Source organism: Manis javanica, chromosome 9 (genome assembly GCF_040802235.1).
Source record: "Manis javanica isolate MJ-LG chromosome 9, MJ_LKY, whole genome shotgun sequence".
Classification (NCBI taxonomy): domain Eukaryota; kingdom Metazoa; phylum Chordata; class Mammalia; order Pholidota; family Manidae; genus Manis; species Manis javanica.
Window position 1 is genome coordinate 87,306,781 of NC_133164.1, and position 13,725 is coordinate 87,320,505.

Here is a 13,725-nt window from a genome sequence, read left to right on the forward strand (position 1 = left end):
TGGAGATGGATGGTAATTACAGATTTGCTTTGTTTATGTCACCGTATTCCTATTATGTTAATATGTGTGTACAAATTAGTTAGTAGTTTAAAACCTATACATACTTAAGGTACTCTAGAAGAAGATATGTCAAAGAAATAATCAATCCTCCCATGTTTTCTTCCATATGCTACCTCTATAGCTTTTCTTCTTCCTTCCTAATTACAACCCTTAAATAGAATTCGTGCCTCATATCGAAGTTACCGAGTATCATAATTCCTCCAGGTGGTAAAGATACCTCGAGACAAGTGCTGGGCATAGAAGCCACAGGGCATAAATATGCAAAGAAGTAAAAAGCTAACCTTTGCAAACAATATGGCTTCTCTCTCACTTACCAACTTTACATTTCCCTGTATGGCCCCGGAAGATGACTGGTTAGCCAGAGACAGGTAAGATTCCTCAAAGGAGGAACAACCTAAGACAGGTACAGTCGCAGGGGGGCCATCAGGTGAGAAATTGGGGATCAACAGAGGTAAGGCTCAGAACCTCATCCCCCCTGCTTTGAGAGAAATCTTCTGCATCCGTGGATGGTTTATTGCCCTTGTCTAGCTTGGATTAACACATAGTCTACAGGCACACACCTGATCATCTACAATTGCTCTCCTACAACACTAAACTATGTTTTCTACCTTTATCTTGCATCTACCTACCACTTCAGCATTTTATTAAAAATAAAAATAATAATAATAATAAAGGGAGAAATGTGGGATCAACATATAAATCAAGTATAAAAATCAAATGAATATTCATATTTGACCTGATTGTTTATAGTTCATAATGCGTGATCAAAACCGAAAGTTTCTGTGATGAATGCCCTTGTACTGTTCACCATGTAAGAATTTATGCACTATGTAAGAATTCATTCACCATGTAAGAACTTGTTCGTGATGCTTCAGAAGATTGGAGACTGACGAGAGTTAGGCTTGAGATGGATTAATGATTGTACATTGAGCATTGACCCCCCTATACTGAATTTTATTGTTGTTAACCATTTGATCAATAAATATGAGAGATGCCCTCTCAAAAAAAAAAGAGACATTCTGGAAACTGGAATCTACCTATTAAGTATTTAGAGGCAATAAATTTTCTTTATTGCTTAAGTCAACTTGGATTGGGTTTTTAAGTCCTTTATTAATTAAAATAGCCCCAATTGTTATAGATAGAAAGGAATAGAAATTTCTATTGGCCTTTAGCCTCCAATTCACTAAATTCAGTGGCTCTGCAATGACTATAAGAAGGAAGAAAGGGACAGGGGCTAAGTTTGAATATTACAATTCAGTGGCAGGATAAGCTACCAGAGACAAAAAAAAATTTTGGGCCCAGCCCCGATGAGCACAGAACAAAGGGGACTGAGGAGCAGCCATTTATTATCAGCTTACATTATTGTTTTTGTGAGGTTTCAAGCCCAGTTTTATAGATTTACCACATTTAATGCCCACCACCACTCTATGAAATAAATGATTACGAACTCCATTTTACAGATTGAAGAAATGGTTGTTGAAGAAAGTTTAAGTGACTTATCCAAGGTAAAAAAGAAAAAGAGGGAAGGAAGAAAGGGCAGTAAAATAAGCATCTGTTATTGTCTGTCCTACCTACCTCTCATTTTCCTGGAAACTCCCATTGTCATAATTCTCATGTGATCCTAAATTCCTTATCACAAGTGATTGATTAGTCAAGGGGTGAACACCTGCCCCAAGCTGAACCAATAATTCTTTTGCTCTGGATTTTGAGACTCAAAGATTTGAAGTCTGGTTGAAGCTGAAGCTGTTAGATACAAAGCTCCTGTGCTCTGGACAGCCATATTTTTCACAAATGACGAAAACCAGCCTACAATCAGAGAGTGACAACATGAAGAGAGAATTAGAGAACAGAGAGAGCCTTGCTTGCACTTGAGGCCCAAGTTCCAACTTTTACTGAAGCTCAGCTGAATCTTTACTTTTAATGAGATTAAGTTTCCCTGAATCTATAAATTCTTTTTGCTTAGGAAAATTCAAGTTAGGTCTATCACACAGAACTGACACAGACCTAATTCAGAAGGAAACAACAGGGGGTAGGGGGGATAATCAAGATTGACACTCAAGACAGACACTGAAGTTCTAAACTACATGAGACAATTATAAATACAAAAGGAGTTCAAAAAGAAAATAACAGCGTAAGACAGTTATGACTTATGTCAGACATAAATATGAGAAAATTAGTAAGGAGGATATAGGGTAGAACTCAAAAGGAGAGTAAGATAGGGCTTTGGACTGTTAGAGCAAAGGCAGGAAAGAGCAGGTAACATGCTGGAGAAAGTGAAAAAAAATACACCTGGAGACAGTCTATTTTCAAGAATGGTAAGAATTAAGACTAAGTAAATAGGTAAGCAAAGACCACATGACAAAATGCACTGAAGTTAAGAGAAAGAAAGATACAGTGTGGATTATATTGGCAAACTGCTAGGGTGTCCTACCAATCCAAGAATGTTGGGTTAAAAATTTGGTCTTGGGTAGGGCAGCAATGACAGAAAGCAAAGATCAGATTCAAGAAATACTTCAAATAAAGAATTCCATTCTACTCTTCTCCCAAGTTTCTAAATAGTGTTTTCTAACTACAGTGGAAACTCAATCAAACCTAAAAAATAAAGGTAAAACAAGGAAAGGAGTAACTTTTAACACCCAGATGAAACTATGGCAGTTGCATATAAATTACTTAAACCTCATAATTAAAACCTATGATGTATGTATTATCATGATTTGCATTTTGAAGATTAAGTATATTTAGGCTCAATGTAGGTAAGATTACACAGCTAAATAAAAGGTGGTCTGCAGAGTGGGGAGATAGATAATAATACACTTGGTCAGCACAAAAGTCTTTTTCCCAGAACAAATTGTGAAGATATATGATGATGACAATGATGATGATTATGACAGCTAACATTATTAAGCTGGGAACTATGCAAAGCATGTTACATGCATTATCACATTTAATATTCCTAAAAGCTCTTTAAAAGTCAGTAATTTATCTTATTTGAGTTCTAAAAAAGAATTTTGCCTAAAGACACAATACTATTAAGTGGCTGACCTTGATGGGATTCAAAATCAAGTCTTGACTGCAGAGCCTATGCTCTTGACCACTATGCAACACTGTCTCCATGCCTAGAAATTACTAGAAATAAGCAGAGGATATACAATTATGGTGAGATGAGTAAATGCTTTTAGAGTGAATGATAAAAATCAGAGAAACACTTTCTTCGTCCTTCTGTTAAAATAGTATTAAAATTTAAGCAATCAATTAAGGAATAAAAATATGTATATCTAGAACAGAATTTCTTATAAGGTAGGGAATTTAAATAAACTCATCTCTAAATACAAATTAATTTGGAGATGGTTTCAATTAGTGAATTTTATATCATACTCTTAAAGAAAACCAAGGTTTAGACTATGGATATTGTCTGTCCAAGGTCAATTTACAATTTAGAGAGTTAATCAAAGAGAATTCAGGACTTCAGACGACCTTACCCCTACACCCTGTTAATTCAGTTTTTCCTTCACTTATATCATACCCACATTCTTGGAAATAAAACAAATGTGCAATTCTGGTTTGTGTTGTTAAAACTAAGATTTTTCATGGAAAGGAAAAAAATATAAACTCAAGGTGATGATAAATAGAAACTGGAATTGTCAGTATACAGTATTGTTTTCTTTTCAAAAAAAAATTTCATAGCTCTATTCATGAAACAGGATGAGAAGCAATTTCAACCCAGTAGCAAACAGTCCTATAGATGATGTATGAAAGTTCTTAAATTCTTAAGTTCTCTCTCTTTTTTTAATTGTAGTAATGTTGATAGACAATCTCATTTGGTTTCAAATATACAACACAGTGGTTCGACAGTTACCCATATTATTAAATCCTCACCCCCTCTAGTGCAGTTACTATCTATCAATGTAGTAAGATGTTACAGAATCACTGACTGTTTTCTCCATGCTGTGCTACTGTCCTGGAGACCAACTTAATGTTGTGATTGCAAATTATTGTGCCCCTTTTTCGCCCTCACTCTTCTCCTAGCACCCTCCCCCTTGGTAACCACTTTAAGTTCTCTTAAGAGAAGAATTACAGTTAATAAAAGTGAAAGAATAGAAAATCATGATTTTGCTATCCCTAATGAAAAACTGATTCACCTAAAGATCACAAATGTATGGAATCATTAGATGAAAGGATGATGGATTTTACAAAGGAAGTTACGATAGGCTGTTACCACATGAACACAGCGATCAACTTTACTATCATTAAGGGTTGGTCAGCCAGTTATTATGTGCCTCTTGATGTGACGCACAAGAAAACACAATCCATAAAATATTTTTGACTAAAATTTGAAGTAATTAAATTAAGCTTTTATATTTAATTATCAATTTACAAGAAATATGAAAGATTCAGGAGCAAGTTACATGACATCACAAAGAAACAAAAAGAAAAATCCAGAAGGTGAAACATCATACAGTACACCAATGAACCTATTTTTTCAGAAAGACAAAGGTGGGATGGGACTACACTACATTAAAAAGACACTTAAAAGACCTAACAAACAAAAGCAACATGTGGACTTCAGCTCCAGATTCTAATAAAGTGACTGTGAACTGTAAAAAAGATAGTTTTAGACAACCAGAGAAATACGAATATAAACAGAGAATTAATGGTACCAAGGAGCTTTTTAACGGCCATTATGTTAATATAAGAAAACATATTTTTAGAGATGCTTACTCAAGGATGTAAGGGTGAAATGACAATATCTGGAATTTACTCTAAAATATTTTGGCCAGAAAAAGGGTGTATTGATGAAGCAAGTATGAAACTGCAGAATGTGGGTAATGGAGGCTCACTGTACTATTTTCCCTACTACAGAAACGTATGAAATTTTTCATGTATAAAATTACCAAACAAAACAAAAATCCATGCTCTTTCCATAATAACCATAGTTTTAAAACTTAAGTGTGTCCAAAATTCTGCATCTCATACAGAATCCTAGTACTCACCCCAAAATCTTCTGATTTTGTCTGGGCATGGGCCTAGATTCCATTTTTAACAAGTCCTCAAGTGAATCTGACACAGACAAGCTACAGACCCATATCTGAAAATTACACACTTAAACTACTTTACCACAAGTCTTTAAATATATCCCAAACCTTAAAGGAAAGACATGATCATATCTCTTACCTCCCCTTTCAAGCCTTACCTCACTCCTATCTGCTTATAATTTATCCTTTACTTGAGATAAATTCCATGAAAGCAAGGCCCATCTTTGTTTTTACTCACCATGCTGTCCCCAGTGCCAACGTCAGAGCACCTAGCACACAGCACACATTAAACATTTGTTAAATGAATGAATGAATGAATAGCAGCAAAGAGAACTGAAGTATCAGTTCCGGGGAAAAATCTAAGATAAAATTTCAATTTCTTGCCAAAAGTCATTATAGGACGTATGGACTAAAGACTATAACAATGGAATAAAAACAATAAAAATAAATATAGGAATAAAGAGGACACACAAATTAGCATACCATTTAAAATACAACACAAATATAAGACAACCTTTCACCTCTCTGAGACATCAAATTTTGGATAATCTGAACATCTAACTTCCTACTAATTGTTTAGAAAATATAATAAAGATGTACTCTTATATTTCACAATCCCAAGCAGGGAGGGCAGGTATATTAGAGAAGTAAACTACATGTATACATTTTAATGAATACACAAATAAAGAACTCAATTATTTCTTTCTCTGTTCAAAAAGTACAAACCCTACAGTTTATGAACACAAGCCACAAATGCAAAAAAGATTAAGTTCCAAATGTAACAACAACAAAAAATTCAGGATGACTTTCCAAGGCTATCCAGAACCAGTTTCAAAAATAACACTTACCAAAGATGGTTCTCATTCTTATATTTCTACCCCAACACCATTTAACTTTTGACCTTTATTTCTTAAGTAAAAATCAATGATACTTTAAAAATTTTTAATAGAAGTATAATAAAGATTCAGAGAATTTTTAGAGACACAATGGACATCAGCAACTATATGGCCCAACTCTTCATCCTACAAATAGGGAAACTGAAGCCCAGGTAAGAAAAAAAGACTTACTTGGTTGCAGAGAGTTAACGGCAAAACAAGAATACACCAGTGCTCTGAATTTCCAGTCCAGGGTTCTTTTCACTATACCATGCTAATAGCATTTATTTTAAAAAATACTTTTCATTGTGAAATGCAAGATTATCTGTTCATCTTCTACATATATGTGTGTGCTACCCACCAGCTATGCTCTGGATTTAGTATAAATACATACTAAACGGATGTACCTCTTTTTTAGTGGGGATGGAATGGGGAAGTGGAGCTACTAGAGTATCTTCAGTAACAGAACTACATATGTAATATTTCCTGATAGGTGTGCTTTTCTGTCATATATCACAATAGAATTGCCAGTTTTTACCACATATATACAATATGGAAACATGAAATAAAACAACTGCAAAGTTACAAAAAGTCTAACTGAACACAGAATTTACTCTGTTAATTATAAAATTTTATAGGTGGTTTCTTCTGGATTAAAAACATTTCTGACTCAAGAGATTAATGAATGGCTCAATTCATGTCTCAGCTGTTACTCTGAGCCACCTCTCTATACACCCACAGGGTGCTTGTAGTGCAGAGGGCCTATTTACAGAACATGTACTTAAAGTATAAAAGATACACACAGAAAGAGGGCAAGAAAACAACTACATCTCTACAACCAGCTCCCAACTGCCTTTCTTATCAATCTAAACCCTTGGTACAAAGTAGGTATATGTTATAAATCATGACTAAATGAGTAACAGTCTAGAAAAGCCCCTCACCATTCTACTGAATCCCATCTAAATGTCTTCACTTTCAGTTACAACTGGCTTGGACACTTCAATAAAGTACAGCTGGATTATGAAGGGGCATAGCTTAAGGTGCCAGATAAATTACTCTGCACTTAGAGAAGGCAATGAATATCAACTTCTAGCCTAAGCACAGTCACTAGCATGTAACAGGAATAATATAAATATGACAAAAATAGTAGTTACCAATTAACAAATGCCTACTAAATGCCTTATGATGTGATAAATGCTTTGTCTGTATTAATTAATCTTTACAACAATCTAGTACTATTACCCCCATTTTCCTGAAGATGAAACAAGCTTTGGAGGTTAAAATAACTAACCTAAAGCCATCTAGCAAGCACAAAGAAGAGCCTACATTTGAATTCAAGTTTAGACCCTACACAAATATTTGCTGAATGAATGAATGAATGGAGTAATTTGTTAAAAAAAAAAATTCTTACAACATATTAACATCAAAACAGGCTGGTCCAAACTAACCAGATATGCAACTGACGCTGGTAACATCCATTAACTAATATATTATGAACATATAGGCACATAGCAGGCACATAGCTTTAAGGTTCAAAGACTTAATGACCTCAGGTCTTTTCATTCCACCAATAACCCCAAATATCATCAATTCAACTGGCAGGATACACAGAGGTATTAGACAGCAATAATCCAGAATCTGGAATGCTAACCAAAATCTGTTGAAATATCCCATGTGCGGCCCAGGATTGTTAAAGTTCACAAAAAAATTCCAGTTGAATGACAGGGATGGTAGTAGTGTTAATGACAAAACAGGTAGTATATAAGGAAAAGTTTACTTTAGAGTATGAAATATTTGAGTGATAACAAGTAGAGATGCCTAGTAGGCAGTCATATATTTAAGATTTAAAACTAGAAAAAAGACTAAAAAGTAAAGATTTGAATATCAAGGGCACAAACATAGTAGTTAAAGTTGTAAGAATGGATGAATTCTCTGAGAGAGGAGAAAGGTTAAGTATTACAGGCCAATTTTGATGCTAAGAGAAAAAGTCAGCAATGAAAAGACGGGAAAGCACTAGGTTAAGAAGTCTAGGAAAAGAATTTAAAGGAAAAAAACTCAAAACTGAACACCCACAACTTTAGTTATATTTGCCTTCTACATTCTGAAAAACTAACTAATGAAAAAAATTAGTAATATGAATGTCTGAAAGGGACGGCAGTGTTAGATAGAACTCAGTATGCACTGTTCATTAATACTGTTTTCCTGTCTTTCATTCCCACCTACTGCTACACTTCCACCAGCCAAACAAAAACTAAGAAAAAAGGTCATGCTCTTAACTGGAATTCTGAAGCAGTGTACCAAACATGCTACAAAAGCAAGACAGCTCTATTTCCAAGAAATGCATGTATATCAAAATTCAAGACAAATATATATATCTAACCCTCCCACCCACTTACCTTTATTTTTCCTTTTTAATTTAGAAATCACATGCTTTTTTCCCCACTGGAAAAAATTAAGACTTAATTAAACTCTATTCCTTACTGTTTTTAGAGGTATGCAAAATTACTGAGAAACTGTTAACACGCTCTAGACAAAATTATTTCTAAGGTTAAAAAAAAAAACGTTGGGAAAAGGAAAAACAGCTCTTGATAATCATTATAAAATGTAACATGGACAATAGGAAAACTAGTACGGAGGTCCTGGAAAGAATGTGACTTACAGAAAACCCAAGTTGAATAACGTGAATGATCTAGGAAACAAGTGAATAGTTACCATAATAATATGTTAGTATCTGAAGCTATTTTACCATTTATATTTGCAATATGAAAAATGGACTTATCTAGCCCTTAAAATCAAATATGTGTTCAAGAAAAGGTTGGACAGCTGCCTCTCAGGACTTCTTCCTACATTATTACATTAATTTTTTTATTAGCTACATTATTTTATAACTACTAATATTCATCATTAGTATCTCAACAAAAAAGCTGTTTTGTGAGGAAGGTGGCTTAAAAGACATTTGCCAGCAAACTCTTCTGAAATCAAAGGTATGGGAATTTTCATTTCTGAAGACTGGATCTAGTCAAGTAAGTGGAGAATAAACATAATTTGACAACTTTATTTTCTGAAATTACACAAATAACAGAATCGGAGTGCTACACATGGTGCATAATGCACACTCAACAACTATCAGTTAAATAAATCAACAAAGGCCAAAATAATAAAGAAAAGCAATCAATTTAAGAGGGGTATTATTGTCCCCACAACACATGAGATGACTGAAGTCAGAAAGGGAAGAATAAGAAGAGACTTACTGAAAAAAGGTGAGGTCATTCTGAATGACTGACTGAATAAAGATAACCATAAAATACCATGTAAAGAAAATTCATGCTAGACACTACAAAACTGGATACTGGATTTTGTCACCAAAGAAAAACTCTATCTTTACCAAGTTCAGATTAATATGGTAATAAAATTTCAACAGCTATCAATAAACAATTATGGAACTAAACAGAAAAAAGGGCTAAGATTGTAAGATTACAAGGTGGAAAATATCTGTCTGTTGACTATATTCCTTTTTCACATTTATTTTAGAATTCCTGGACTCCAAGATACCTGGCTGTCCTCTGAAAGGTATTGACTGCCTACTGTCTTAACTCTTCCTCTTTGTTCAACTTCATCTTTCACCCTTTTATCATTGTGTCAGCTTCAACTTGCACCTCTGTGCAGATGACTTCCAAATTGTTATCTTTAATTAGAAGCTCAGTTTTTTTTTGTGGTTTTCTTTGTGGTTGTCCCACTATCCCATCAAATATCTAAAACTGAATTTAGTCTGTCGCCTATTCTTCCCAAAAGATTTCCAAACCCATCTTTGTTATTTTCACCAATCGCCCTACATCCCAGGTTCAAAATTTTTAGTCACCCAACTATGCTCTCTGGTTCGTCCATCTCCTCCCCAACCCTACCAATCAAGTTCTATCAATTCTTCCCTCTCTGTTTTAATGCCCCAATTTTGGGCTTCAGTCATTTCTAGACTATTATAATCATTCTTAAAAAACTCCCCAATCTTACCCATCTCCAGTCTCTTTCCGCACAACTCATCTTGCACACAACTACCAGATTCATCTTCTTCATTTACCCTGGCACAGTCTTGTTTATAAATATTTAATAGCCACAACACACTAAAGAAAATCTAAACTCCGTAGCCTAGCAATCAGATCCTCCACATTCTAACCCCAATCTACCTTTCAAATTTACCTTCTGTCATAATTAGTCATGTCTCCACCTCTACTCATGATCCTCCACTCTCCCTCTGAACATCCTCTATCTAAATCCTATCCATCTATCATAAAGCATACTCTGGCTCTCTCAATTCATAATTCATTCCTTTCAATATCCAAGAGCATATACTGTATTACCTATGTCAATTATTTTAAATTTATCATTTTTTCAACTTAAGTGTTTTGTTTTTCTGTGTATGTATGTAAGATTAAATCTTGTGTTCTTAAACAGACTGAACTTTTAAGGAAAGAGTCCATGATTTACATTTCCCTACCCAACACATTTCAAAAATCTGTGAGCTTCCCACCAAATGAAGCTATGCCAAGAGGCTATTAGACAACCAAGAAAAAAAGCTACTAAACCCTCCCTGTAACGCTGCTTCATGGAATAAGGAGATCAAAAAGCAAAGTAAAATCAAAGATATAGGGAAATTTGATAAATATTAAAAGAATTAGACTTCTTCAAAGTTGTAGAAATCTTCACTACAAAGACGTGTTATAATTCCTTCCACTTCCCTCATTCAATAAAATGTTTTAAATTGTATTAAGCATCAACCATCCTTTCTGTTTCTCAACGTCCATAATGTGGGCAAGACATTTCAAACATACAGCCCAGAAAACTCATATTTCATAGTGGAGGATGCTAAAAGTAATTTTGAACACTTTGGGGAGAAACTTTCTTGTAAAACCATAAACATAAAAAATACACAGATATGAAGGGTAACTGAAATGCATGGTAATTTTAAATGATCTACATAATTTCCTGATTTAAGATAAGATTTTTAAATGGTGTTATTTCTCTGAATGGGATTATTTTGTTCACTTAATTTTAATCCCAAATACTGTGTACATCTAACATTAATTCTGAGGAGGCGGTAAATTACTATCCACATACATACTCCCTGCCAACTTTCAAGATCATGTGGTTTTGTTTGGACTAAAATAGAATTATGTAATTTTTATTTGTTCAGTAAAGTAAAAGGACAAAGTTGCTTACAGAGTTTGCAAGTATTAGTACTAGGGGAAATTGACAAAATTAAAAAAACCCAACTATTTATAGATAATTGTCTATGCCATCAACCACTGGAGGATTTAAAAAATAGGAATTTGGCTTTTCATATTCTACAAACTTCTTTAGAATATTTTTAAAGTGACAATGGTAAGCACACCACCACCAAAAAAGGCAGTTATGATAAAATATCTGGGCGGTACTTTTGTAATCAATATTGAAAAAGATGTTAAATTGTGATGACCTATCATCAGTTATCTTAGGTTTTTACACCTATTAGTCCAGCAAAAAGTTCCTTCAGACTTGTCACCTATGACATTTTGGTTCAAAAATCACTTCCTCAAAATCGATTCTCTATTGTCACTTCCAAGTCTAAAAACCAATCCCTTAGAAGCTAAATCGCTGTAAGTGGAAAATAGTCTTTCTACTGTCAAACCGATCAGAAAGATTAACATTACTAAGATCGCCGTTCAACAAACTATACAAGCAGTAAACTTTGACGTGGTAACTTTAGATGATGCTTGCAACAGAGGTTTATAAGAATCTTCTGTATAATGATGTACTGAGTCAGAGCTAAAATTTCAGGGTAGTGAGTGCAGACCAGTCCAACGATAAATAGGCCCACAGCATGAGATTTTAGTGGTACTCCAAGATTCTTCCGGAAAAACACCGGACTTTGGTATTTTCCGAGACCATGTACACCTGAAACTTCCTTCTGCAAATAACCAGACTGAAAGCAAGAGGAAAGCAAATACATACAGAACCCCAGACAAGCAAAAGAGAACGGTGCTACTCACCAGCAAACAATCCGAATTCACTTCCGATTTGGGATCCCGCAGTAGGTCGTCGATTTTTTCAAACCGAGTCTCAAAACTGTCCCCAGTCGACATGTTGCTGTTACTGTGACAATACCCTCGTACAAGCACCAGCAGCGGAAAGCAACTTCAACCAACTTCCTCCGGCGGTGGGTTCGCAGCCGCGGGGCGGACGAGCCGGAACCTGAGGGTCACCAGGTGCGCCTGGCTCCCTCACTCCCCTCACTGAGGGAATCTCCGCTCTCCGGACCCCGGGCCGGGGGCAACCGCGACCCGCAGCCGCTCGCACTCCCTAAGTCGCATCCCACCCGGCAGCCCCTCTCGACAGCCGACAGCGCCGTCGGCACCAGCCTCGTCGTCCGGCGAGCTGCTGCAGCCCAGCGGGCCCGAGCCGCCCTCGCCGAGGAGGGCTCCCCGTCCCGAGCCGGGCAGGAGGGGGAGGAAGGAGAAGCAGGGTGGAGACGCCTTCGGGCAGCGGGGAGGGCGAAGAGGAAAGGCGCAGGCGAAGGGCGGGCGCGGAGCTGTGCCAACTGCCGCCGCCAACGCCGCCGCTCGGGCCACTGCACAACGTCACTCTCCCATTCGTTCCGTCACTGCGGAGGCTGCCGGGGCTGCTACTGCGGTGTCCGGGGCGCAGAACGAGGTCGGTGCCCGGTGTGGACTCAGGAGAGGGAAGGCTGGAGAACCGGCGGTGAGGAGGACTGGAGACGGGCCCCGGCGGCTACTGACGGTGGAGCTTCTGGGAGGGGCTGCGGCCCCGGCTCGGAAAAGGGCGAGTCGCAGTGGCGAATGCCTGGGGGGTGGGGCGAGGGGGGCCGTGAGGGACTAATATGTCCGCCTTCCTGTTCAAACAAACGGAGACCGCCAGCGCGGACTGCGCATGCGGGACGCGGATGCTCGGAAGGGGAACCGGCCTGGCGCTGCGCGCGCGCGCGCACGCCGTCGCTACCGCAGGGCCGGGCCGGGCCGGGCGCGGTGGGAGACGGGGCGCGCCCGGGGCCTCGCAGGCGGGCGAGACGGCTGCCCGCGGGGAGGAGCCGACGTGGTGCGGCGGGGGGCACCGCCCTAGCCCCGGCCGGCGGTGCGGAGCCTCCCGGGGCCCTGGAGGAGCTGCCGCGGAGGCGGAGGCGGGGGCGGGGCTCTCGCTGACTCGGGCAGCTCCTGGCAGCTTGGCCGGCTTCCTTTGGGCTGCAGCCCTCCGGAGAAATCTGACAAGCAAGGAAGAGTGCTTGCTTGTTATTGTAATTTTGAAGATAAGTTCTTTTTTAGGCAGGAAGCCTTTTTGCCAGCAGGCACCAACATTTAACACCAGCGGAGTTTGGCTTTCAACAGTACTTCACCGTCGGGCCTCCGTGAGCCTGTGTGCAGCCCGCCTCCGACTCCATGGGAAAATACGAAACGATGCAGAGCTCAGCCCTCCTAAGCCAAGCGCGTGTGTCAGGGGAATATTAAAATATTGACTCTGGAAGATGCGGTCAATAGAAGTCAAGCTCAATTTTTTTTTTATCTCACAGAAAAAAAATCATTATTTTTACGTTATTCTTAATAATTCACCCATGCCATTAACCCGTTGTAGCCCTTTTCTTCATGTGTGATCCTACCATTTCAATTTCAAAACTTCCAGTGAAACTTAGAATTGTGATTTTACCAGAACTAATGTAGAAGATGAAAATAATGGGCATTTCCTCCTAATTCAATTGCTTCATTGACTGTGGT

The 13,725-nt window shown here is 37.9% G+C and overlaps 1 protein-coding gene across 3 annotated transcripts in view; it reads right to left on the reverse strand.

The window, feature by feature from the left end:
- ROCK1 (Rho associated coiled-coil containing protein kinase 1) overlaps positions 1 to 12,792 on the reverse strand; it is a 176,556-nt gene extending 163,764 nt beyond the window's left edge. For all 3 annotated transcript variants that reach the window (XR_012121172.1, XM_037017969.2, XM_037017968.2), the window contains exon 1: positions 11,992 to 12,792. Coding sequence is in view for 2 of the 3 variants with exons in the window: in XM_037017969.2 (XP_036873864.1) it covers positions 11,992 to 12,084 (93 nt within the window). In the remaining variant the exon portion in view is untranslated. The remainder of the gene's footprint in view (positions 1 to 11,991) is intronic.
- Positions 12,793 to 13,725: the final 933 nt, after the last annotated feature.